Raw genomic sequence first — 26,936 nt, forward strand, 5'->3', positions numbered from 1 at the left:
TTTTTTTTTTTTTGATCATTGCTTTCAGGTAGTCCAATAATTTTAAAAATTGTCTCTCCTGAATATATTTTCAAAGTCAGCTCTTTTCAGATGTAATATTTCATGTTGTCTTCTATTTTTTCATTCTTTTGGTTTTGTTTTATTGTTTCTTGACTTCTCATAAAGTCATTAGATTATATTTGCTCCATTCTCATTTTTAAGGAATTGTTTTCTTCAGTGAGCTTTTGGATTTCCTTTTCCATTTGGCTAGTTTTGCTTTTCAAGGCATTCTTCTCATTGCCTCTTTGGACTTTCTTTTACCATTTTAGCCTAGTATGTGGTTTTAAGGTGTTATTTTCTTCAACATTTTTTGTGTCTCCTTTTCCAAGCTGTTGACTCATTTTTCATGATTTTCTTGCATCACTCTCATTTCTCTTTTCAATTTTTCCTCCACTTCTTTTACTTGATTTTCAAAGTCCTTTTTAGGTCTTCCATGGTCTGAAACTAATTCATATTTTTTTTGGAGGCTCTGGATGTAGAAACTTTGACTTTGTTGTCTTCTTCTAAGTGTGTGTTTTGATCTTTCCTGTCACTATTGTAACTTTCTAAAGTCAGAGTTTTTTCCCATCATTTGCTTATTTTCCCAGACTTTTTAATTCTTTGTTAAGGTAGGGCTCTGCTTCCAGTGTGGAAGGGGAACTGCCCCAAGCTACTGGAGTTTTTTGCAGTTGTTTTCAGAGATACTTCTAGGGAATTGTAGGTTTTCAGTTCTTCCAAGGTCTTATGATCTAAGGAGAGGTTTTTACTGCTCTCCTGCTCTGTGTTCTGGTCTGTGAGCAACAATAAGCACTCTTTTGTGCCCTGGACCTGTGAAGAGTGTCCTTCCTCCACTGTGGCCACGAGCTCTGGTGTGCTAATGCTCCTTCTTGCCCTGGGACTGCCACCCAGAACTGCAACCCAGATCCATGTATGGGCAAAGCAACAGGGTTCTGCACCAGTGCTAGCAAAAAGATCTCTGTAATCTCCTTCTGACCAGTTGTTCAACCCCCTTACCATCTATGGGCTGAGAGCTCCAGAAATAGCCTCTACAGCTTTCACTGCTGATTCAGTTACTCCTATGGCCTACTCCTGGTTTGCTGGGGCATGGACTGTGCTGGCATGATGTGTGATCATCTGTGCTATGCTCTCCTGCCCTCAACCCCCAGGTACAACAGACCTTTCCCATTGGCCTTCTAAGTTGTCTTTGACATCTGTGGGCTGAGAAGTCTGGAAACTGCCATTACTGCCAGTGATTGAATCACCTGAAACCCTGCTCCCGGTTTTCTGGGCCAGGTCTGCACTGGCATGGCCTGAACTAGACTGTGTTCCTCTCTTAGCTTGGTGCAACAGACCTTTCCTGATGACCTTCCAAGTTGTCTTGTACTGGAAATTTGTTTCACTCTGTATTTTTGTGAGTTCTGCTTCTCTAGAATTTGTTTATAGTCATTTAAAAAAGTTATTTGGAAGGGTTTGGGGGAGAGCTCTGTCAAGTCCCTGCCTTTACTCTACCATCTTGGCTCTGGCCCCTCAATAAAGTCAATTTTTGAAGACAAAATTCATCATCCAATGTATGAGTGAAAAAAATACTTTTCTGTATAATAAGAAAAAATCCACTTAAAATTAGAAGCAAAGAAAAAATATTTGTAACAAATATATTAACAAAGGTTTGCCATCCAGAATCTCTAAGGACTTTACACATATTTATTTGCATGATAAACGTTTCCCAATGGAATGACTTTAAGAACATGAATAGTTTTTGGAGTAGGCTAAATAGGTAATTAATAATCACATGAAAAGATGCGTAAACTCTCTTCTAGGGAAATGTGAACTAAAACAATCTTAGGATGATATCACCTTATATTTATTAAGTTGGCAAAAGCAGCAAAACTTATAAAAATTCAGTGCTGGAGAAACTGTGTATAACTCTATTTATTATTGGTTGGACCATAGACAGTTGGTTACAAACTTTTCAGAGAGCAAAACGACAATATGGCAAATGAGTCATGTAATCAATCGTATCCTTTGGCCTACTGATTCCTTTACTTAAACTTTATCATTAAAGTATAATTTAAAAAGTAGTATCATATAAATATATTTATAACTGTTTATTCTGAAATTGCAAGCAATTGGAAGCAATCTGTATGTCTATCAATTAGAAGATGCCTGAATAAATTATCTAATATTAATGTAATGCTATAGTTCTATAAAAAATGTTGAACATGAAAGATACAAGAAACATGGGAAGATCTCTATGAAGCAATGCAAAATGTAGAAGTAGAACTTGAACAACATGCTCATCAACTCCAAAACTGTATTAATAAAAAACAAAGTCAAAGATAGTTGAAATTCATATAAATGCAGAAGGGGCTATATAGTTTTTGGCAATAGAAAAAAATGTTGAATCTGAAGTCAATGGAATTGGTTGTGAGGTCTGGCTCTGTCATTTATTATCTGTTCAAATGAGAAGGTTGGATGAGATACTGGTTGATGTTTCTTTCATCTTAAAATTTTGAACCTATGAGTTTGGTCTGCTTAATAATTCAGCATAATATGCCTGGATATAGCCTATCTAATCTTTTACCTAGCCATCATCTATTCTGCCACTGTAGTATCCAGACTACTGGATATATAGAACCCATGCCAGAGGAGATTCAATCCATAAAGTTCTGGAACTTCAACTCTGGGATACTCAAGTTTTCCTGATTGATCAATGAATGAGTGCAAACACACAGAGTCAACTATATGTAGATGGCCCTGGGCCATGCTTCACATACTATGTGTTCATCTGTCCACACTAGCTTTTTGATATTGACTGCTCTGCCAAAAATATACCTTTTCCCCATCTTTTTCCACCTCTTGCTCTGAGAATGATAATGACATCAATATTGACATGGTCTTAAGAAACGGCATGTTAGTCTACCGCCCTGAATCCGTTCAGCAGCCCTGTCATCTTCCCTAACTACTTCTCTGTATGTGTTTTCCCTATTGAATGTAAGCTCCTTGAAAACATAGGCTGTTTCACTTTTATACTTGTAACCCTAGTCAGAGCCCAGTAGTTGACACATAGTAAGCACCTAATAATACTTTTTATTCATTTATTTGTATGTTAAGAATATTATGGATGATTTTATTCCTTGTTTTTGTTCGTTTATATATTTTAGATTGCCTCCTACTGACATGGAAAATTAGTACAGTGTTTATGAAACCCCAAGACTAGTTCATCTTAGGCACTAGGCCTTGTGATGCATCACAAAACCATTACTTTTAATGGAAGTCAATAGGATCTTTTAAAAAAAAATTTTAATATCTATAAAGATGTGCCTGTTTGGCTAATGATGCATATTCTGGTAAGACCAGGATTGGCAGCTCGAGCATAAAAATTATACATACTCCCTGGGGTAGAAGATCACAAGTCCAGAGTCTATGGATCCAATCAGGCCATTTGCATAGGTCTTGGCCCCCCAGATTCTTCTCTATTCTCTCACAGTTGGAGACTAGTTTTGAGAAATTCCTTGTCATACTGACCCCCTGACTGAGTGTAGTGAAAGTTTCTGTAGCCATTCCCCATCACTATGGATGGAACTCCAGTCCTCATGTCAGCATTCTGGACCTCCAGACTGTCAGAGCCCTGTGATCTTGGGCTCAGGTGTCTACCTGAGTCCAGGAAGTGTTGTCAAGGGTACAACTGATGATTACCTTGTGACACATTGTCATTACTGGTATATATATACTTTCTCTCAAAGCCTGGGCCTTCCAGGGCAGCCCAATACACATGACTCTCCCCAGGGAAAGAAAGAACATGACAACTTTAAATTCCTATAATAACTCCCATGGAAGCTATTATTAACCTCCATAGCCATAGACCTGAGAGACAGACAGAGATAGAGATGGAGAAACAGACAGGTAAGGACAGAGGAAGGCAAACAACAGAGGAGAGACAGCAGTGAAGCCCAGTCCTTCCTAAAGAGGCTTTAAGTGGAGGAGGGAGGAGAAAAGAAGGGAGAGGAAAGAGAAGGGACAGGAGAAGAGGGGAGGGAACAAGAAGGAAAGGAAGGAGTACTTATGAAATATCTACTATATCCCAGGCACTGTATTAGGAACCTTAACAAATGCTTTCTTATTTGATCCTCACAACAACCCTGTGAGGTAGGTACTATTATTATCCCCCTCCTATAGTTGAGTAAACAGAGGCAGAAAGAAGTTAAATGACTTATCTAGGATCATAAATCTAATGCGTGTCTGAGGTTGGATTTGATCTTAGGTCTTCCTGATTCCAGGTCCTATACTCTATCCACTTTACCACATCAGGAATAAGAAGTCATAGCTTCCTCTCCTAATCCTTCTCCATCCCTTTCCCCTCTATCCTTCACCCCTTGTTATTACTTGTTCCTATTCACAGGAATTACTATTTCTTTTTATGCAGGTTGTGAGGATGCTTGCTGGAATTTCTTTCAAAGTTCAGATCAAATGCTACTTTTCCCGTATTACTCTCTAAACTCTTCTAACTTTTAGGTTATTCTTCTCTTAGCATATATCACTACTTCGTATTATATTGACTTTTGGATTTTATGTCCCTGAGTAGATGATAAGCTCCTAGATTAGAGTAACCAAGTTTCATTCATTCTTGTAGTTCTACCAGTGCCTAGCACTTTATCAGCCCTCCCTCACTTAAATCCAATTCACTTGCACATCCTGGCATCACCTCCCTGATATCATGATCCTCTTCAAGAACTAATGACAAGCCACATCATGTAATACTTGCTTGTTGACTAAAGCTCATGTTTTCATAGTTTTACATTGGGTCATGTAGTGGAAAGAGTGCTGGACCTGGGATCTGCAAGACTTGAATTACAATCCAGTCCCAGGTACTTACCAATCTTGGGTAACTTCTCTCAGCCTCCATTTACTCATCTATAAAATGGGGATGATAACTGTACCCACCTCTATGGGTTGTTGTGAAGATTGGGTGGAATGCCTTCTAAAGCTTAAAAAACTGTTTAAACACTAGTGATAACGATGATGATGATAAACGTTTATTATTATACCCTCACAAAAATTCCATGAGGTAAGATATTGTAAGCATTACTTTCTCTTTTACAGAGATGTATAAGTGAATCTTCTGACTAATTGACATACCCAAGGTCAGAAAGTTAGTGTTAGAGTTGTAGGTTCAATTCTCATTTTCTGACTCCAAATCTTGGCCTCTTTTCATTTTGCCTTTAAGGAATGAATAAATGATGACAAACTCCGTCACAGGATTTAAAGTTATAAAGAATCTTTAAATGATACCAGGTTTGATTACTTTCATTTTCCAAATAAAAAAAGGCCCCAAAAGGATAAGGGATCTGTATATAATCCCACACATGACAATGTTCACAGAAGGAAGCAAGTACTAAGTGCCTACTATATACCAGGAACTGTGATAGGGATAAATATCTCATTTAATCCTTACAAAAGCCCTGTGAAATAGGTACTATTCTTATTTCTATTCTGTGGTTGAGGAAACAGACAGGGGCTAATTGACTTGCCCAAGGTCTTACAACTAGTAAGTACTGGAAAACAGAATTGAATTCAGGTCTTTCTGACTCCAGGACCAGTGCTCTATCCACTACATCACCTAGCTGCCACATGCAGGATATATTGAAAATGGAAAGACTGAAGCTGAGAAGATATTTCAGTAATCTAGGTGAGTGTGTGTGCTTGTCCTTCATTGCTGAAGGAGACCATGCCATTAGAGAAATAATGACATGACTTGCACTTGACTTTGTTTTGAGTGAGGAGGGCTGTGCAGGTCACCAGCCTCCCTTCTCCTCCAGAACCATCTGAATCCAGTGACCAGATATTCATCAGGATGACTGGAGATGACCCAGGATGAAGCAGTTGGGGTTAAGTGACTTGCCCAAGCTCACACAGCTAGTGAGTGTTAAGTGTTTGAAGTGAGATTAGAACTCAGGTCCTCCTGACTCCTGCACTGGTGCTCTATCCACTGCACCACCTAGCTGCCCAATCTAGGTGAACTCTGATGAGAATAGAGGGATGAGATTTTAATGGAAGAGTTGATGAAATTTTCGCATTGATGGGATATAGAATATGAAGGATAAAGAATAGTTAAAGAGGAGTGCAAGATTTTGAATCTGTGTATGTGGGAGAATGATAGTGCCACTGAAAGAAAGAAGAAAGTTTAAAGAACTTTAGGGGAAGATACAAAGTTTCATCTTAAACACAGGACCACAGATTTAGATGATCAAGGAAAAAGGCAAAGCACTCATATGTTCTAAAATATCATAGCAGCTCACTTTGTGGTGACAAAAACTGGAAACTGAAGGGTTGCCCATTACCCAGAGAATGACTAAACGAGTCGTGGTGTATGATTGTGATGGAATACTACTTGTGCTTGAAGAAATGATGAGCTGGTTGATTTTAGAAAAACATGGAAAGACTTGCGTGAAATAATGAAGAGGGAAATGAGCAGATCCAAGAAGAGAAATAACATTATTGTTTGCAGAACAACTGTGAATGATGAAATTATTTTGAGAATTATAAATATCCAAATCAATTACAAAAGCCCCAGGAAGGAAAGTGCTATCCACCTCCAGAGAAAGAGCTAATAAATAAATACTAATAAATACATGGTATATACTCTGGTTTTACATACGCACACATACGTACAAGCACGCACACATACATACACACCTACATCTATATTTAATGGTCTTGAGTGTGGGATAGGGAGGGAGAGAGAAAAAATCAAAAGTACACAGCAGAGAATGATAGAAAATGGAGAAAGAAGCATAGAAAAGCAGAGTAGCTTTAAAAATGTGTAGTATTTGTTACAGTTTTTAAAAAAAAGCAGTGTGAAGTGGAGACTCATGGTTTCATATTGAATGCTCTTTTTTATTGTACTCTATACGTGAACTTTAATTTTTTTGGTCTTTTTGTATTTACGTTCAAAATGAATAAAAAATAGCCATAGGGTCACCTTACTTGTCCCTAATTTCTAGTCTGAGACTCCTGAAGTCTCTTAGCTAAACCCAGAAGCTCCTGTGGGTATGGTATGAGGGTAGAAGTGAGGGTGGGTAGGTTACATTAGTGATAACTAAAAGTCAGTGCCTGCTCAAACTGGAGATTTACTATTTGTGGATCTCTTCATTTCTGCCTTTTTACTTGCCAAGAATCTTCCTTCATCCTTGTGTTTGGGAGTACTTCAATATCTCTCTCAGTGCTGTTTTTATTCGCTCTCAGGTAAGGGGACATAACAGGAAAAATATTTCTTCTTTGAGTTCATGGAGTAAATAACTGCTGTGAAAATAAATTTACCACAATGAAGAAATTCTAGAGGTAAGAAAAACCTAGGTTTTTTTTTATGCTTAAGCATAGATACAGATCTCAGACGAAAAAATCAATCTAAATGAAGATAAGGATTGTAATAGGGCTTCTTATAGATAAAATTGTGAAAGAGAAATAATTCTTTTACATGTTGAAATCTTGTATATTTCTCATAGGTCACAGATGCTAACTTTAAAAAAAAATTCATAATCCTACCATTTCTTCAACGTTAGAAAATTTGAACAAATAAAAGTCACAATCTCATACATCCTCTAAGAAAACACACAATAGGTAGCACATCAAGTTACAGATGAAACTTCCTTTAGAGGGTCTGCAAATAGGCTGATTTCAGGGGAAGAAGTATATGTCACCAAGATAAGTAAGAACAGTGGAGTCAAGAAAATCCTTACACAGTTAGCTAGGGAAACTAACAAATAACTAAAAAAACAAACAGACAAAAAAAAAAACTTTGGGAATTGGGGATTTTTATCAAATATCAAATAGTGTTCCCATAATATTATTTTAGGAATCAGATCTTGGTCAGGTAAGGTTAATATTAACAAAAACTAGGGTTTTAGTTAACCAAAAGTTCCTGCAAAAATGTCCCTGAGTCCTAAAAAAATAAAAACTAATAAAAGGAAATAAAAACATTCCCATAACATGGAAACAAGAATGTTTCTTTTTATTTTACTTCAGATCTCTTCCAGAGGCTCAAGCAACCAGCTGTTAAGACCCTATATTCCCAAAGATAAATGACCTTCAATACCTCCCCACAGGAAATATTTAGGATTAAAATTATTTTTGCCACAGTAAAAATTGATCTTTGGGTGTTTTTTTCTTATGATGTGTCTTTATTTTGACCTTCTTCTTCCCTTCTTTCCTTTATACTCTCCTGTTGAAGCTTGGACTCTACTTGCCTTAAATTACTTACTTTTGGAATGAAGGACTTTTCAAGTTGGCAAAAACAAATCCTGAAGCCAACTTAACCACCTGTTAACAAGTACAAATGCATAATGTGTTTCATTTGAATATATTCTAGTTTCCTCCATATGATATACCCTTGGATTGCCAAAAATGACTTAGAAACTGTATACCCTTTAGCATCATCTGCTTAATTATTTTCTCCTTGGTTGCCAAGTCTTCTTTACATGCATATGCTTACTCAGAAGGTGATGGACCAGTTGAGAAGTGACTTAGATTATAGCCCTTAGATTGCAGGGATCATAGGTCACCCAAAGCTGTGGTTGAACAAAGATTCCAGATGCTTTCATGTGGACATGAACATGGGAGAGTCCTGGAGAGGCTAGCCAGTTGTGTCAGGAATGGATCACCTGTTGAAAGGCAACAGAAAGAATTTTTAAAATGTTCTCTTTATTGGCTTCCTTTTCTTCCTGAGTAACAATCCCCTCAGTAGTGAATAGTCTGTGATTATGTTTATACTACTCTGTCACTGCCTGAAGGGGCAGGGAATGTGATTTTTATTTGTTTTGACAATTACCCAATAGCTAAGCTATAATTATGCAGCATTATTCCTCTTTTCACCTTAAATGAGACTTTCATCATTTTATATTATATTAATGTTGTATTTCAGGATGTTATCTTCAATAAATAAATAGAAGGTATGAAAACGAGTCTCTCCTGAGACTGCCAATTAGAGCCTTTTCGATTTAGTAGCTTTCAGAAGTTCCATAACTGTCAGTTAGAACAGGAACAAAATTTTTGTGTCTTTATTGAAAAGGATGGTTTAGAGGGAGCTGATGATGCTTTGTAGGGATTGAGTGTATCACTGGGTATTAGTAATAGGAGAGTATCACCAAAGATTCAGAACTTTTACCTCTCATACATGTATTAATGGATATTATGTGTATATATGCAAAGATCCAAACACACAAATATACATATACATATATGCACACATACGTGTGTTTGTGTTTCATTGGTTTGGGGAACTGCTGGTATGGAAAACCACTTCCCCACACTGATCAATCATTTATCTGTGGGGTTTTCCCCCTTATACTCCTGTCCCCTCCTCATCATTTCTTTCTCCCTAACTTTTTTCCTTTCTCTTTTCTTTCTTCTCTCCTCCAGTTCTCTATTCAGCACATTTATCTCTACTCACAGAGCTTCCCCTGCTAACAGGTTGGCATTCTACTGCTCTAGGAAAACATTTTAAGCTCATTAGATACTATAACAAATAAACCAGAGAGCACATTTCCCCCCTGGGCATTTTTCTGCTCCTCTGCAGTGAAGTAATAAAATAAACCTTTTTATATTGTTTTATTTCTATTGCTTGAAAATGTAACTCTCCAGAAATATACTTTTCCTGTAAATATAAGACTACAGACTCAGTTACCACCTGAGTGGTTCCTACATTCCAAAATTTGTGTGGGGTATGTGTATGGGAGGGGGGTAAGTGAAAGAGTGGGGATAGATAGACATGAAAGGATGGGACCTCCTCATTAAAGACACGTTTGTTTGGCAATATACAGAGGACAAATGGAACTTTTAGAGGCATTTTTTCACAGGACCACGAATTCATTAAACTTTGCTCTTCAGAGTTTCTCTGGCCTTCAAGAGTATTCAAACAAAATTATAATGTAAATGATACCAATAAAATAACAGTACAGTCATCCGATTCTATCTCATTAGTGATTGTGCCTTGGAGGTGATCAGTAATTCTGGAAGATTATATCAACAGAGTCAAGCTCTGGCAAGAAAAATGTCAAGTAATGACCCAGTGACAAATTCCTCTTACTGTGATCAGAGGATCAACTTACTTAAATTTAGTGATGGATTTCTATTTACTTTGCTAAATTACTCTACCCCCTGGGCCTACACAAAACCTTTGCCATTGGCTAGGACCTGATGGAGTTACTTACACTGCACTATGCAGGCCAAGGTGTAGTATCTAAATAGAATTTTAGGCAACCAAGCAATGTTTTTTGTTTTTGTTTTTGTCTCTGCAATTCAGGACTTCCTAAGGTGTAGGGTGGTGGCAATTTGTGTGAATTAAGTCGCATACTTTTCAAATATTGAGATGCAGACTACAGCAATACCTTTTAAATTATAACTCATTTGTAAGTTATAACTAAACTTCAGTTCAGTTTCCTGAATAAAATGAGAAATTTGACTGAATGTCTTGTTCTCAGTCTTGCTGATTCTCTCTGTCACCTGTACCAACTCAATACTGACCTTAGAGGCTACAAATCCAGGAAATTGAGAGTCCTGCTTTGAATCATATGCCCAGTTCAGTTAGTTGAAATGGGAATCTGCTGCTACTTCTAAGAAGGGAACTAGAGACCTAATAGCATACCAGGCACACTAGAGACCAAACTGAACAACCAAATTAAGAGGAAGAGAAAAAGAGGCTTTCCTACATAATTAGATTTTAAAATCAATGTAGATGTGATCAAAAATTGTGGAAAGAACTGGGAATACTTAGCCTGGAAAAGAGAAGGCTCAAGGGGGACATGATAGATCTTTTTAAGTCTTTGAAGGGCTATCATGTAGAAGGATTAGACTTAGTCCCTCCCAAACAAAACTAGAATCCCTGAGTAGGATCATAAGCAAAGGGTCTTGATGTCAGCAATATTAGAAAGTGGAATGCTACCTCAGGAGGTAGGGGATTACTCTTCATTGGTGCAAAGGTTGAATGACCAATTCTTGGCTTTGTCTTAGAGAGGTATGGCTTCGGAGAGATGTCTACTAAAATCCCCTCTAAGAAATTCTATGACTTGTTCTGGGTGTCTGAACTGCGGCTCTGCCCTTGAGCACAATGTGTTCAGGAATTTAGATTGTCAGCTGACATCAGAGGTAGCTAGAGGGAGTCACTGAGGAAAAGGAGTTGTAGATTCTCCCCCTCAAACTAGGAGGGTATTGATAGGATATCAAAAATCAGCCTTAGCCAAGGGAATGTTAATGAACATTAATGAATGAATGAATAAATGAAAGAAAGAAAAAAACTCATTTATTATGTGTTTATTCACTAAGCTATGTGCAAAATATATAACTACAAAAGCCAGACAATCTCTACTCTCAAGGGCCTTATATTTTAATAGGTGGAAATAATAGCGATAATAGGGAGAATAGTGATATGAAATGAGTGTTTTGGTTTGTGAAGTGATGCCAATGGAGGATAGAACCACTGGGGAGTTGTTTGAATGGTCTTTTCAGCAGCAATGAGAATGTTGATTTGATTGTAGTTGCCAGAGAAAGATGTGGAAATGATTGGGGGAGGATTTAGAAAAGGAGGGTTAAGATGCCAATGATCACAAACTGGAGAGCACTGAAGTAGGCGGTGAAAGGGACCACTCTTTTTGAACTGGGAAAATACACAACTGATATTAGTTACAAAATAATACTTGGGTGGGGGAAGTGGGACTTGTACCACTAAAAATATTGATGAGTATTCATGTAGAAGAGTCACCATGATGCCAGAGCTCAGAATATATCCTGAAGACAGGGAGCGGTTGATGACCTAAAACCAGAGGAACCCAGCTAGCACTTGTTCAGAGGTCCATGGGGTGACATGGCCAAAGTCCACAAAAATAGGAAATATGAGAGCTAGCATTCAGAGCTGTCTCTAGGAATTTTGGTGCCTGTAATTTTTCAGATGTAAGGTGGAGATTGTGATCAAAGGGACCACTAACCAGCCCACAGTTCATCATGGTGCTACACCTCTCTAAAGACTGACTGTGGTGTGAATAAGCATATCTCTGGCTGGAGTGACATGGACCTTATTTCTGGAGGGGGAGGGTCCTGAAGCACCTCTTCTTCCTGGGTAGAAAAGTCCAAGGAACTACTTTATAGCTAGCAATTTGTTCCTAGGAACGCTTCTGTTTCTTCCCTTCCTTCCTCTGGGCAAATGATCACCAATAGAAAAGAAGTGTGCACCTAAGATATCACCATCTGGGGCAAAGTTAGAGAGGACCTGACCTAGTTAGGGATCTGTTAGGATTTAAACCCAGGTCTTGTTACTCCAAATTCCATTCTCTTTGTGCTATACCAGGTTGCCTTCAACAAATCTGACAAATAGTTATTAAATTCCTCTTATGTGTAAAGCATTATTAGGCTTTGGGGTTAAAGTGACAGAAAACAACAGAGTTGCTGACCTAATGCAGTTTACAACTATTGGGAGGAATACAAGATGTCCACAATTGAGTATAATAGAAGGAAAAGTGATTTAGGGGAAGGAAGAGACAGAACTAAGTCCTCTAGGAAAATCTGAGGAAGTATACAACATTTTTATTTGGAGTGATCATGTAAAGCTTCATGAACTATCCTTGAAAAGAAAGGAGAATTTTAACATGTGGTGGTGAGGAAAATGTACATTCTGGGCATGGGGGATAATCTGTGAGGCAAAATGGAAGGAACGATATCAAAGGGGCCTGGAAAGGCAGACTGGTGTCAAATTTTGAAGGAGGACCTGAAATACTAAGCTAAGGGGTCCTGTGTTATTTCATAGAAGTAATAGGGATGAGCTGAGGGTTTTTGGCCAGGAGAGTGCTTTCAGAACAGTAGGGTCGGGATTGGGGGGTATGGATTGGAGAAGGCAAGGGGACTAGTTAGGAGGCTACAAAAATAGTCAAGGGGAGGGGTAGGGAGAGCCTGACTGAGGTTATTGCAGTTGGCACTTGACTGGACTCATGAGGAGGTGCAAGAGATAGAAGAGGCAGAAATAACTTGGAGGTTTCCAGTCAAGTTTACTGGGAGTGAGAAGAAATTTTGTTCTCAGGTAAATCTGCCTTGTTCTACTTTATGAATCCTTTCAAAAGGTAGATGTGTAATATCACTCATAATTAAATACTTCTTGGGGACTGCTTGGTGGCTCATTGGTTGGACACTGGGCTCGGGTTCAGGAAGACTCATCTTCATGAGGTCAAATCTGGCCTCAGACACTTACTAGCTGTGGGCAAGTTGCTTAACCCTGTTTACCTCAGTTTCCTCATCTGTAAAATGAACTGGAGAAGGAAATGGCAAATCACTGTAATATCTTTGCCAAGAAAACCCCAAATCGGATTACAAAGAGTCAGACATGACTGAACAATAACACAAATCTATCTTGAATGGAAGGTAAAGGTCATCTACAGTATTCTCTCCATAAAGAGGAGAAGAGGTGGTAGGTAATGCAGACCACAAGTATAGACAATAAACTGTAATCTGGACCTCATATTTCTTGTAATTAGGGACAGAGGAGGGGACTGTGACTGGAAAATAGGTTGGTGAAAGAGTTCACAATCCTTAGAAGTTCAGATAATCAAGAGTGGAAAACTAACTGCTAGTACGAATGAATTGATTTTTAAAGTCACTGTAAACTTCTACAACCCTGAAAAAATTGCAATAGTGCCATCTAGTGTTTCCCTTTGAAAACAATTTAACATTTACACACTCATATATTCTGCCATTCATTCATCTGGGGACAATTGCTCCCTCTGCCCTCTCTTTTAAAGCCAAAGGCTCTTGAATTTAGTGACAAAATGTTCATTATTTTGGCTTTCTATTTCTTCTGACATGATGCTTTAAATAATAATAATCCCAATAATGATAATTATTTATTATCATTTCTATTCCCTTTTTAAAAATTATTTTTTCTTCCCACTTTCTCCCTGATTTTTTTTTTGCATCAGTAAGAACAAATTATAAAGTCATAGATTCTTAATTTGAAAATGACCTTACTGGTCTCTTAGTAAATCCCCAACTCAAGAAAGAATCCTTTAAAAAAATCACTGTCACAGGATAATCCAGAGTCTTGTTGGAATGCTTCCAATAATTAGGAGTTTACTATATTTAATGCAGACAGTGGTTTTCTAACTATTCAAAAATTTCTCCTCCTATCCATCTATATTACATCTCCTTGTAATTTCCAACAGAAAATTTCTGATTCCAATTTATAGCCCTTCAAATGCTTATTATTTTCAAAATAATTCACATTTATAGTGTTTTAAGGTTAGCAAAATGCTTTTCTTATGCATTTACTTTGTGTAGTACTACATGAATTCTTTTCTTAATTTTACAATTTGGGAAAGTGAAGCTCACGAATTTTAAGTGAGTTTCCTACTGCCATGGTGCTGGTGTCAAAGTTCAATAAGAATCAAATTCTAACCCATATCTCCTTACTCTGTAACCATGACATGATGTATGATAGATATCATACTCAATCTTAGACCAAAGGTTCCTAAGCTGGGGTTCATAGATCCTCTAAAGGGTATGTGTAAATAGATTTCAGGATGTCCATGAACTTAGTTTGTAAACTTTCCATCATTCTGGATACGTTCTTCTAAAATATCAGACTCTAAAAATATCATAGTACAGTTTTTCCCTCTAATGCTTTATTAATTCTTGGGAGGGATTTTTTACATCATTTTTACTTCCTAATAATCACCTCATTACAGGAACCCAGTGGTAACAAAGAGAAATAGTTAAGTAAAATGAAACAATGAACAAACCTCATCTGACAGTGCTTATAACTTATCACATCTATAATATAGACACATCTACAGGTGGCTCAGTGATTAAAGCAATGGGCCTGGAGTCAGGAAACCTTGAGTTCAAATATGATCTCAGACACCTACTAGTTGTGTGACTTTGGGCAAGTCATTTACCCTCAGTTTCCTCATCTATAAAATGGTTATGATAATAGTACCTATCTCAGTGTGATCAAATGAGACTGGCACAGTGGATGTTATACAAATGGTTCCTTCTTCCTCCAGAAAATGGAACTAAATTCTACCAGCAGTCTTCTGGAATCAAGATTGGTCATTAAATTAACATGAATTCTGGTGTCTTTTGAGTGTTGTTGACCTTTACGATATTCTGGTAATTGTGTATGTTTTTTCTCCTGCTTCTGTTTCTTCCATCCCATGATGCCTGGAAGTTAATACAATATGCCTGACGTAATGTGATCAGCACAGAGTATATAATGGGGCTATTATCTCTCTTGATTTGGCCCCTCTGTTTCCATTACTGTAGTTGGTATTGTTGGGTCTTTTTTTAACAGCTGTTTCACACTTAGGCTCGAAATAAGCTTGAGAACAGTGGGAGAAGTGAGTGATCAAATAAAACATTTCGACTCTTTTCCTTAGGAACTGTCCAGCCAGTTTCCTTCTATTCTCTCCTTAGGTGCTGATTTTGAACAATCTAATTGAAGACTTACCTTTAGCCTATTAACTTTCATCTCATGAGATTTTAGTCCAAAATTTTGAATCCTGATTCCATCATTTAATTTATTAGTCATCTGTATCTCTCCTAGCTCTGAGTTACTGGAAAATTTGATAAGCATGTCTTTTAGGTCTTCATTTAGGTTATAAATTACAATTTTTGAAAAAAAACCCAAAAACAAAACAGGGTCAAGAACAAAGCTCTGGGGCACTAAACTGAAGGCAATATGATACACTGGAAAATATACTCATTTACTGCTATATTACAGTACTCAAAGTGTAATATGTTTGAACTGAAGTTAGAAGATCCAGCTATAAAATTTACTAGTTATGTGATTTTGGACAAGTCAGTTTGTTGGACAAGCCTCAGTTTTCTTTTCTACAAAGCAAGGGTCAAAATATTTATACTAGCTGGTTGTTGTCAGGAAAGCAGTTAAAAACCTTTGCACACCATAAAAATGTGAACTTGAGACTACCATCCAAGTTGACAATGATTTATTAACCAACATTCTTTGGAAATTGTTATTCAGTCAGCTATTTATCCATCCAGTCTTCATTTCTACATTTTGTGTTGAAGAATATTAGGAGGGGCATCTAGAAGGCGCAGTGGATAGAGTACCTGCCCTGGACTCAGGAGGACCTGCATTCAAACTCATCCTCAGACACTTGACACATATGAGCTGTGTGATCCTGGGCAAGTCACTCAATCCCAATTGCTTTTCCAAAAAGAAAAAAAAAGAATATTATGAAAAATTTTGTCAAATAATTTTTGTTGAAATCTAAGTATACTATGTTTGTGGGGTTTCCTGGCACGATCAGCCTAGAAATCCTAGCAAAAATTCTAAAAACAGATATAAAAAGAAATGAGATTAACTTGTTAGTGAACATATTCTGGCTCCTGGTAATCACCCTTTTCTATAATTTAGAGGAATGTAACGAGCAGGCGTTCTTAATCTAGGGGAATAGAATAAAAAGGGCATATAAAGTAGGATAGGAAAAATAACACTATTTCAACATAATAGGTTTCCTTTGTGATGCTTTATGTTTTGTTTTATGCATATAAAAACATTGTTCTGAGAATTGGTCTTCTGACACAAAAATTTAAGAACAGTTGAATTAACCCGATTCCCTTCCTTTACAGACAAGAAAACTGAGAACCCAGTGGGTTAAATTATTGGGTCCAAGGTCATGAAGAATTAATGGCAGAACTAGGTTAGAACCCAGTTCTCTTGGTTCAAACATAAAGATTTAATGTTTGTGAAATCAAGTCCTCACTTTGCTTAATCCTTTACTTTGCTGCATTATGTCGGTAAACCCCTAATACTCTCAGCTTGTGAATATTCTCACCTTGAGGTGAAAAATTCTCCAGGTTTGCCTCCTATGTCCTGCAAAGACATATCTGAATTATAATCATTTTACTCATTGTTGAGAAAGCTCTTGGCACAGTGGATAGATCTCTGGACCCGGAGTCATGAATACCTACACTCAAATTTGGTCTCAGACACTTATCTAGTTGCATGACCCTGGGCAAGTCATTTAACCTCTATTTGCTTCAGTCTCTTCAACTGTAAAATAAGGGATAATAACAGTAAGTACTTTAGAGACTTAGAACATTGCCTGACATACTGTAGGTACTGTATAAATGCTTATTTCCTTTCCTCTCTCTCTCCTTTACTATACTCTAAACTACTTTAAAAACAAAAAGTAAAAACCTTTCAAAATATTTTTAAAGATTGCTTAAAGAGAAAAAAGGGTGTTTATTAACTTAAAATCTGTTTTATACTCTGCCCTCAGGGTTAACACTCTTGGACTTAAAAATTAAGATCAGCATGGTCAAAGTGCCAGGGAGGAGGGGCACACCACAGAAAATGCCCTCCACTTGGCCAAAGTGAGGGTTAAGATGTTACCCAGGGTGATCACAAATATGGTTTTAAAAAAAAAAAGATGAACAATTACATAGCTCCTTTCCTTGCTGGCTGTGCAAGGAGCTCTTATCCAGGCTGTAACCAAGTCTTCTTTGACCTTTTAAGCTCACTTCGTCTCTTTTTCCCTGCTTTCCTTCTTCCCTGTGGTACTCTCTAGTGAGCTCTGCTTGGCCGCTACTTTACTTGTAGTTCTCTGGAAGTCCCAGGATGATGACAATGGCTTTTTTGAGCAGTTCATACCGAGAAGAATTGACCTTCCCAGAAGGATTTGGCTGGGGAGCAGCCACAGCAGCATATCAAGTGGAAGGTAAACTCTTCCATGAGAATTTGAATAGAAAGGGGTGGGGTGAATGACAAAAGAAGACAGTATTGGAATTTGTGTGGCTTCATTTTTTTTGTCATAGTCTTAAATTTTATTGTTATCTTTTGTTTTTACATCATTTTTATTTCCAAATATATCCCTTCTTCCACTCAATGGGCCATACTTGTAACAGAATAAAAAAGAAAGGGCAAAAAGGGTGGACCAGCAAAAGTAGCCAACCGAGTCTGCCCAAGGAGAGAAAATTCTACATTGTTTCTTTCTTCTCTTATTCAGGGACAAGTTTAGTCATTATAATAAAGTTATGCAAAATTCAGAGTTTTTTCTTTTCTCTTTTTGTTGTTCTACAGTGTGATAGTCACTGTATAGGTTGTTTTCTTGGTTCTTGTTTCTTTACTCTGTATTAGTTCATATAAAAATTTCCCATGCTTCTCTAAATTCTCCTTAATTTTCTTATAGTGCAGTAACATTCCATCCCTTTTATTTACCACAACTTGTTTAGCTCTTCTCCAGCAGATGGATACCTACTTTGGTTACATTTCTTTGTTACTACAATAAATGCTGCTCTAAATATTTTGGTGTGTAGAAGACTGTACATTCTGTCTTTGTCTTCCTTGGAGTATATGCCTAGTTGTAGGACCTCTGGTTCAAAGGTCATTTTTCTTAGCATTGAAGCATGTTTTATAGGGGATAGAAAGCCAACCTGGATGCCAAGGAGATATGGGTTCAAAATTCCACTTCTAGCCCACACTTACTGTTCTAGTTATTTCTCTCATAGTCTTGATTGCACAAAAGGTTGCAGAGAAGGTGCTGACCTGAATTAGTAGAGGGAGCTTCTCCACCCAGGAGTTTCCTCTACCAAGGAAAGCACAGGTCTAGTTACTACCACCTATCTATCATTTTTAGTATAATTCCAAATTCTTTTTTGGAATGTTTGGACCAATTTACAGCTCCAGAACCAACAGGTCTATCTTTCCATAACCTCTCTAACATTGACTATTATTGTGTTTTGCCATCTTTGTGTGGCTTCAACTTTAAAAGATCGCTTACACTCCTCATGAGAAGGCAGATACTCTTAATTTTGTCCTGAGCCGCTCTGGCATAGGGAGGAACTAAAAATAATAAAAACAGGGATGACAGTTGATGCCCTCCTCAGTCCTACCAGGGATAAGCATCATGTTATGATGGCCAAATAGACAGAGAAGTCAGAGCTGGTGGAGACCTTAGAGATTACTTAGTTAGACCTTCAGCTCCTCTGACTGTGGATATAGGGCTATTTCTAGTTCTTGGAACACCTGGCTATAACATACAATGGTTCAATAATGGTGGGTCATTTAACTTTTTGGAACCCCAGCACTATTATCATCCCACTGCCTTTCTTACGAGATTGTCTTGAAGAAAGTGCATTTTAGATTTTAAATTGCTATAAAACTGTGGCTCTGGTGAAAGAATATGATACAGCACCCTGGAGGGGTCAAAGTATCATGGGAGAGATTAAATAAAAAATCACTTTGGGGTGTGTGAGGTACATTGATAAGCAAAGACTTCCTGTAGCAGCAGGCCACCGACTTCGGTGAATCCATGCATAAAATCATAGAATCTCAGAACTGGAAGGGACTCCAGAGGTTATTTAGTCTAGTTGGCCCCTCTCATGAGTAGGAGCCTCTCAAAGGAGCTCAGTCAACTTCCAGATTACTTGAATTTCTAGGATATGAAGAGAGAATTTCTATTGCCTAAATCTATCTCTGAAACTTGCAAATTTTTTTTCCCCTAATTTTGCTCTCTGAGGCCAGACAGAGCCATACCAACTCCCTTTCTCCATAATGGCCTTCCAAATACTTGAAGACAGCTGAAATATGCCCCCTCTCCACCCATGCTATGAGTTAGTATTGGGCCTGGAGTCAGGAGAACCTGAGTTCAAATTTTACCTGAGATACTATGTGACCCTGGGCAAGTCTCTTCACCTATATTTGTCTCAGTTTTCTTAACTACAAACTGGGGATTATAATAGCACCTACCTGCCAGGGTTGTTATGAAGATCAAATGAGATAATATTTTTAAAGTGCTTAGCACAGTTCCTGGCATATAGTAGGCACTGTATAAATGCTTATTTCCTCCCTTTCCCCTTATGCATGGAAGAGATCATGTGAAAAATCATAGAGTCAAATAAGTCAACAAGCATTTATGAAGTGCTTACTGTGTGCTAGATGCCATACTAAGTGTTGAGGATACAAATAAACAAAATGAAAGACAATACCTGGTCTCAAGGAGATTAAATTCTAATGGCAGAACCCAACAAATTCAAGGATAAAAGAAAACTAAAAAGCAAGAGACGGGAGACTGGAATGGCATCAGGGGACAATGAATAATCCCAGTTTTACTGGACCAAAGAGTGGGTACAGGGGAATAGTGTGAATAAAACGGTAAAGGTGGACTGAACGTCTCTTTATTCATAGCCCCTTTGCTTCTCTTTCTAACTGCTTTACTATTTATCAATTTTAAGAAGTGTTTAATGTTCTTTTTATAAGAGTTGGTTATATAGTGATTTGAGCTTTTTAGAGGAAAGGGTCGAAATAAATCTGAAAAGTAAATAATAAATAAAAGGTATAAGCAGGAGGAAAATTATGTGTTTTACATGAGTCGTAAAGAGCATTGCAAAAACTGTAAAATAATATTTGTTAAGCTAAAAGGCAGGAAGGAAAATATAGATGATACCTGGATAAGATATGAGTGACTTAAATGCAATATATATAAGAAAATAGCAATTCTCATTATTTTAACCCTTCTAATTTTGACTGTTCTCCATTTATGGCCAGATGGAAGGTTAAGCATATATATGACATTGAATTGACCTCTTTAGTAGGTTATTCTGCACAAAAGCAACATGTATGATGGTAAAGACTTAATCCTACAACATGTATGCTGATAACTCCTGGTGACTTAAGTGAAAATTGGATAAAATATCACAGATTCCAGTTAAAATTATCTTTCTAATTTATTCTTTTTGGGGCAAAAATGTGTGGTTCCTAAGTAGGCAAAGCTCTCTATTTTCTACAAAAATAGCAAGAAACCATTCATCAAAAGCTTTACTAAAATTTTGATAAGCTATCTCTACCATAGCCCTCTAATCTACTAGTTAATAACCCTGTCAGAAAAGAAAATAAGTTTAGTTTCCCATGAATTGACCTTGTTTATATCATATGATCTTTATCATTATTTCTTCTTTTTCTAGATGCCCACTAATGATATAATTTGTTAGAATATAAGCCAATTTTGAGTAGTGTTGTTTTATTCTCTGTACTTGTATCTTTGGAAGGAGTCCTACAAAATTCTTTTTATTGCATAGAGATGGTCTTGTTGCCTAAGCCAGGGAGAGTCAAAACAGAGAAAAACAAACTATAGATTGTATCTACATATGTATATGTATATCCTCATCTTACTTTGCATCAATGTAGAGATGATGAGTAACAGAGAAAGTGATCTTGAAGTTCTACAAAGAACCTTTATGGGTCCTAGAAAAGCATGTTATTTAGGAAAACAATGTTTACAGGGGCCCATTAGTTTTATGGGAACAATGCTTAGCCACCTAACTGAAACATGGCAGTGGTAAGCAGGGGACTCAATGTCTCTGGAATTCAAGTTATTTTAGACTTGTGACTATCAGTTGATCAATATTATAATGCAACTTTTTAGGGGGGAGGGAAAGGAACACTTGTGATTTCATCATTATAGGGCACTCCAAGTAAGGAACTGCCTTTCCCCAAAGAGATCACCATTCCCTTTTCTGCCACTTCTCAAGTACTGAGAAATTCAGGAACTTGCTTACTATAAAACAACCAGTGTTAAGTCAGAGGAAAGACTGAATTCTAGGTCTTCTGAGTTTCAAGATCAGCTCTTTATCTACTATGTTGCTTCTCCAATGGGCTTTCCCTATATTACAGGTGTCATCTGATTTTCAAAGAATCATGGGACAACAAAATAGAAGCAACACCTCAATATCCTTCCTCTGTTCAAAACATGAATCTTATCTACGACCTCTTCTTTGACCAGTAATTCCACACAAGCACAAGTATATCCCCATTGACAATAGATACCCATTAACATTTTTATTCTCTCTTACTTCCCTAATCCATTAACTAGAGCCTAGCTTCAGGAGGCATATCTGTTCCAACAGTAACTGGGATGGTTTAAAGCTTCATTGTTTGTAGGATGATGTTAATTTGAGAGACAGTTGCCATTTTCTTCTCCAGCTCATTTTATAGATGAGGAAACTGAGACAAACAGGTTAAGTGACTTGCACCGTGTCACACAGCTAGTAGGTGTTTGAGGTCAGATTTGAGCTCAGGAAGATGGGTCTTCCTGACTGCAGGCCCACTATTCTCTCCACTGCCACCTAGCTGCCCTTAATTAGAAAGACCAAGATCACCCACTGCATCTTGGGTCATTGACAGTGGTCTTGACCTTTGTCTTATCACCAGACTTCCATGGCTCTGGAACAGAGGGTGAGGCTGATGACTCCACCTCACTCAAATCCAATTCACTGGCAAGTCAAGACATCATCCTTGTAATGTCATTGGTCCTCTTAGAGAACAAGGAACAACAACAAAGTCTTTATGTTTCTTGCAGATCACAATATTTGCCTTCATCTACTTAGATTCTTAAATACAAAAACTGAATAGTTCTGATTCTTTTTAAAGAGGGTTTGAGGTTACAGGTTGTAATTTCTTCAGGCTCCTCTCCCTCTGCATTTTCTTCTTTCCCAAAACTCTCTTCCTTGTCCTAAGAAAGGTGCTTGTGCCTATAATCAACCTTTACTTCCTTTTCCACTCTGCTCAGGCAGTAGTAGTTGGATACTAGAACACTTTTCCTCTTTCCCAACCTCTAAGACAGGGGTTCTTAATCTGTTTTTTTGTGTCATAGACCTCTTTAACAGACTATGAAGGTTATGGAACTCTTATCAAAATCATGTTGTTTTTTTTTTTCTTTTTGTATGTGTGTACCTAATTTATCATTTAAGGAATACTAAATTTCAGTTAGACATTAATAGAAATAAAGATGAAATTTCTTCATATCTAAGTTCTTGGACCTCCTCAGAATAATGTTTCTATATGCATAAAATCACCCATATAAGATATTAAAATCTACTATTAAAATATTGAAAAAAAGAAACACACCTAGATCCCAGGTTAAGAAACCCTGCTTCAGTTGTATTCAGCTAAAAAACAACATTTATTAAGCACTTACTGGGTGCAAAACTATTAAGCACTGAAATGGATATATACAAGTAAGACATTATTACCCTAACTGTCATAGAACTAGAATGTAGTAGCGGAGATAATTTATGTACAACAAAACTATAATAGAAAGTAACCTAAGTTTCTGAGCAAATAATAAAGGGGTCTCAGCCAGAAAGAAAAGCAGGCACACTGCCTGAGCTGGAAGTATTGGGGCAGAACAGTTCTCAAGGTTAAATAAGGACTTAATGCCCAGGTCCCCAACAATTTGCAAGCTCAGTCTGTTTACTGGATCTGGCAGGATGCAATTCACAGTATGTCCTTCTCCCCTCTTCAGTAAGTCCTAGTCCTTGAAGAGATAGATGACTTCTCTATAATAATCCTTTGTGCAAACAGCTAACCTGCTTATGTAGAAAAGAAACAAAGTAGAGAGTCTGTAATACACCAGGCAGTAAATGAATTAACAGTCAAGAAAACTGAATAAGGGCTTTGTGAGTGATAGAGATATGGAACTTTTTGCAAAGCCATGCAGGAATACAGAGGGGAAAAAATTGTATATAGAGGGTTATTGATTTTTTTTTTGCAGGCTTTTTCCCTATGATTTTATATTTGTGGGTATCTACCCTCATCTCTCCACCTGATTCTCGACAGTTTGGCTCAGCTTAGCTGGGAAAATAGACAATCGTGCATTCATTCACGATTATGTGTAATCGTAGAGACTGAATCACAAAAAATGCTACTCAAGGACTTGTAGAATCTACCCCCACCCCCTCCCAAACACTGACACACAAACTCATAACCCACAGAGCAGCCGGACTGGCTGGGGAATGGCTGACCCGAAAGTTCAGAGGTGTATATTGGAGGGGCAAAAGCCAAGAGAACCCAAAATGCTTTTAGAGTTATTCCTGCCTGAGTTTACAAGGGGAGAGGATTACTAATACAAAGGCCTCCTATTCATCCTTGGCTTGTGCCTCAAGTTAGAATCAGTTGCATTCCCTGTAGCCTGGGGTAGGACTAAGGTAGAAGGGAAAAAAATGTTGCCTAAGTGGGAATAAAGGAAAGTACTGTATCACTCTGGTCTGGCTGTCTGTACCTCCAAGTGATACACAAAATGAAATGGAGGCTTAGAAATTGCGATCAGGATCTGTGACCCAAGGGTCACTTACTCCTGCTCTCTGGTCCTGCTGGAGGGACCAGATATCTATTAGTAGATATAGTAACATCGAAGACATGCACCCTCTGCTGCATGGAGTGAGGTTTGGACTCATTCTGTGCTGAAGGTGGGTACAGATACCTTGTGCTGTGCCCAAGCCCTGGACTTCATCAGCCTAATAAGGTAATGATAGAATCCCAAGGAAGGAAAGATCTTTTCTGATGGGGGGAGATCAAGACTTGGCAGAAGAGGTGGCACCCACACTAAGTGATGGAGGATGGAGAGATGCTGGAGTAGGCTATTTCAGGTAAGAGAAAGGAGGCTGGAAAATGCCAGATATGTTTGTGGGGATGAGAAGCAGTCCAATTTGTCTGGTAGTTGAAGTATATGAAACGCAGTAGCGGGAGACAAAGCTGGAAAGAGGGATCAATGTCACTTCCTCAATTATCCTGATATTATTGGATTCAGGGTCAGTTCAGTCCTAAGTACATTAGTGAATGACAGGAGGTTTCTCCTCAGTGTTCTTCTTCTTTATTGGTTTTTCTCTCCAGGGCTACTAACTCTGACATTCTACCTAGACTTTGCTGCCCTCACTGCACAGAACACCATGCTTCCAAGTCTCTCCTTGCTGCCATAAAAACCATACTTCTCTTGTTCCATAGATCCTGAGGACCTTGACCCCTTTTGGGTGACAGCTGACCAGTCTGGCCAGTGGTCATTAGACCCTGCCAAATGAGGATCAGTTGAAGGGGCTAGAGATATGTAACCTCATGTTGTTTATGATCGTGTCTGACTCTTCCTGACCCCATTTTGGGGGTTTTCTTGGCAAAGATACAATCCACTGTGCCACCTAGGTGCCCTAATTTAGCCCAATACATTTTTATTTTATTGAAATGAATGAACTGAGGTGACATATAAGGGAATATTATAGCTGTTTTCAGGTATTGGAAAGACTGGGAAGAGATATGTAATTTACCTTACTTGTTCTAAGTTAGTAGCTGTAGGTACACGTTGCAGAGAGGCAGTAGAGTAAAGGGAAGCCTTAACAGTTTGGACTGCCCCAGGAGAACTGGCTGCCTTTGGAAGCAGTGGATTCCCTCACATGAAAAATCTTCAGATGAAGAGTGGAGAGGCAATTGGTAGGGATGCTGGACTTTCTTTCCAACTCTCACATGCTGTGACTCCATATGGTAGTTTGTGTTTGTGCTATGGATGTACCCTCATCCATGGAGGAAAGCTTCTTTTTTTTTTTTTTGGTTTTTAATAAAATAAAAAACAATACACCAGGATGATAATGAAACAGCAATAGTTAGAATTTATATAGAACATTAAGGTTTGCCAAGCACTTTACAAGTAAGTATTATGTCTCATTTGGTCCTCACAATAACCCTGGAATGGAGGTGCATTGTACAGAAGAGAAAATTGAGGCTGACACAGGTTAAGTGACTTTCCCAGGATCGTGCAGCTCCTAAGTAAGTATCTGAGACCAAATTTAAACTTAGGTCTTCCTCACCCCAGGACAAGCGCTCTATTCCCTTTGACTCCTAGCTGGGAGAATGCCTCATCGAAGATTTGATTTGAGTGGTAGCATTTAGGTAGTTAGAAGGCCCTCCCTCAAATTAGACCTTGGGGGCATCATCTGGTGGCCAGCCAGCTAAATAGATAAGGAGTAGCTTTTTGTTTACTAGGATGGTTAATCAAAATTTTATTATAAAATGTTCTAAAATCCAGTCTAACATATTTAAAACCACCAGTTGTTTTAGAATTAGGTGACCAAAACCAATGGTCTCCTTTTTCAGTACGGATAATTGAGTTAACTATACTACTATATGTTATGCCTTACCTTCCCCCAAATAAAATTAACACTAGATTCAAATATATTTTTAGGTTTAATAATCATTAGGAAAATCCTTCAGATTTTTTTTTTGTCCTTTTATCATTTCAGAATTGCAAATGCCTTTACTTTACTTAAAAAGAGGGGAATCCTTAGAAGGAAGCTCCTATTCAAAATACTGGCAATTGAGAGGAAGGAGGGGCGGCAGGGCAGGAAGGGGAAGTATAAGGAAAAGGGTACAGGTAATTCCCAGCTTATAACACCAGACTCCAAGAAGACTCATGAGTACAGACTGAGGGGACAATTCAAGAACTAGGCCACCAATGGGGGCGACATTGTCCTCCAACTTGGAACACCAGGAGGAGTGATTGAACTAGAAAAGGAGTTTTCTATTACACAGATGTATGTATAATTAATTAAAACATTGCCATAGACAAGCCCCTGGGATGCCTAGCTAGAATTTGCTGTACTTTTTCTATAGAAATGATGTTATAAATATTTTCTAGGTGTAACACTATTAGTATTAAACCCCAGGTACATTAGTGAATTTAAAGAGCATTTGAAAGGTGGGTAGTCAGGGAACTAATTGCAACAGTTTTTTCCTAAGCTCTGAATAACTTACTTATTAATGAACTGTTGGAATTTAGTACATTTGTAAGTTAGGGAATGGCTATGAAGATTTTTTTTCAGAAAACCATCACCAACAAAAGGCAACAGCCATGAATTATCATTTAAATATCTGCTTGGGGAGTTTTAAAAATGTACATTATTTACTCTAAAGACAGTAATCGTTCTTTAGAGTCATTATAGTCCATCATACAGATGCCTATTTGGGGATCTTTGAGAAAGCTAATTTTTCAACTGATGGACCATAACCACTTCATGTATCTTATAAATTATTACCTAAGACTAGATCTGGGGCTCAAGTAAGTGATATACATCAGAGTTTATGTTAAGGGGCGTCTTTAACA

General features: G+C 37.8%; 1 protein-coding gene across 5 annotated transcripts in view; it reads left to right on the top strand.

The window, feature by feature from the left end:
- The window catches only part of LOC140511308 (cytosolic beta-glucosidase-like), a 408,352-nt gene that overhangs the window by 120,201 nt on the left and 261,215 nt on the right, over positions 1–26,936 (top strand). For 2 of the 5 annotated variants that reach the window (XM_072620369.1, XM_072620372.1), the window contains exon 1: positions 14,329–17,732. The exons of 1 other annotated variant lie outside the window; for it this stretch is intronic. In XM_072620369.1, the coding sequence (XP_072476470.1) occupies positions 17,633–17,732 (100 nt within the window). In that variant the 5' untranslated portion in view covers positions 14,329–17,632. Of the gene's footprint in view, positions 1–14,318; positions 17,733–26,936 lie in introns of those variants that run through there. 2 more of the 5 variants (XM_072620371.1, XR_011969491.1) reach the window with 2 other exon arrangements.

The sequence above is a fragment of the Notamacropus eugenii genome, chromosome 6, assembly GCF_028372415.1.
Source record: "Notamacropus eugenii isolate mMacEug1 chromosome 6, mMacEug1.pri_v2, whole genome shotgun sequence".
In the NCBI taxonomy this organism is placed as follows: domain Eukaryota; kingdom Metazoa; phylum Chordata; class Mammalia; order Diprotodontia; family Macropodidae; genus Notamacropus; species Notamacropus eugenii.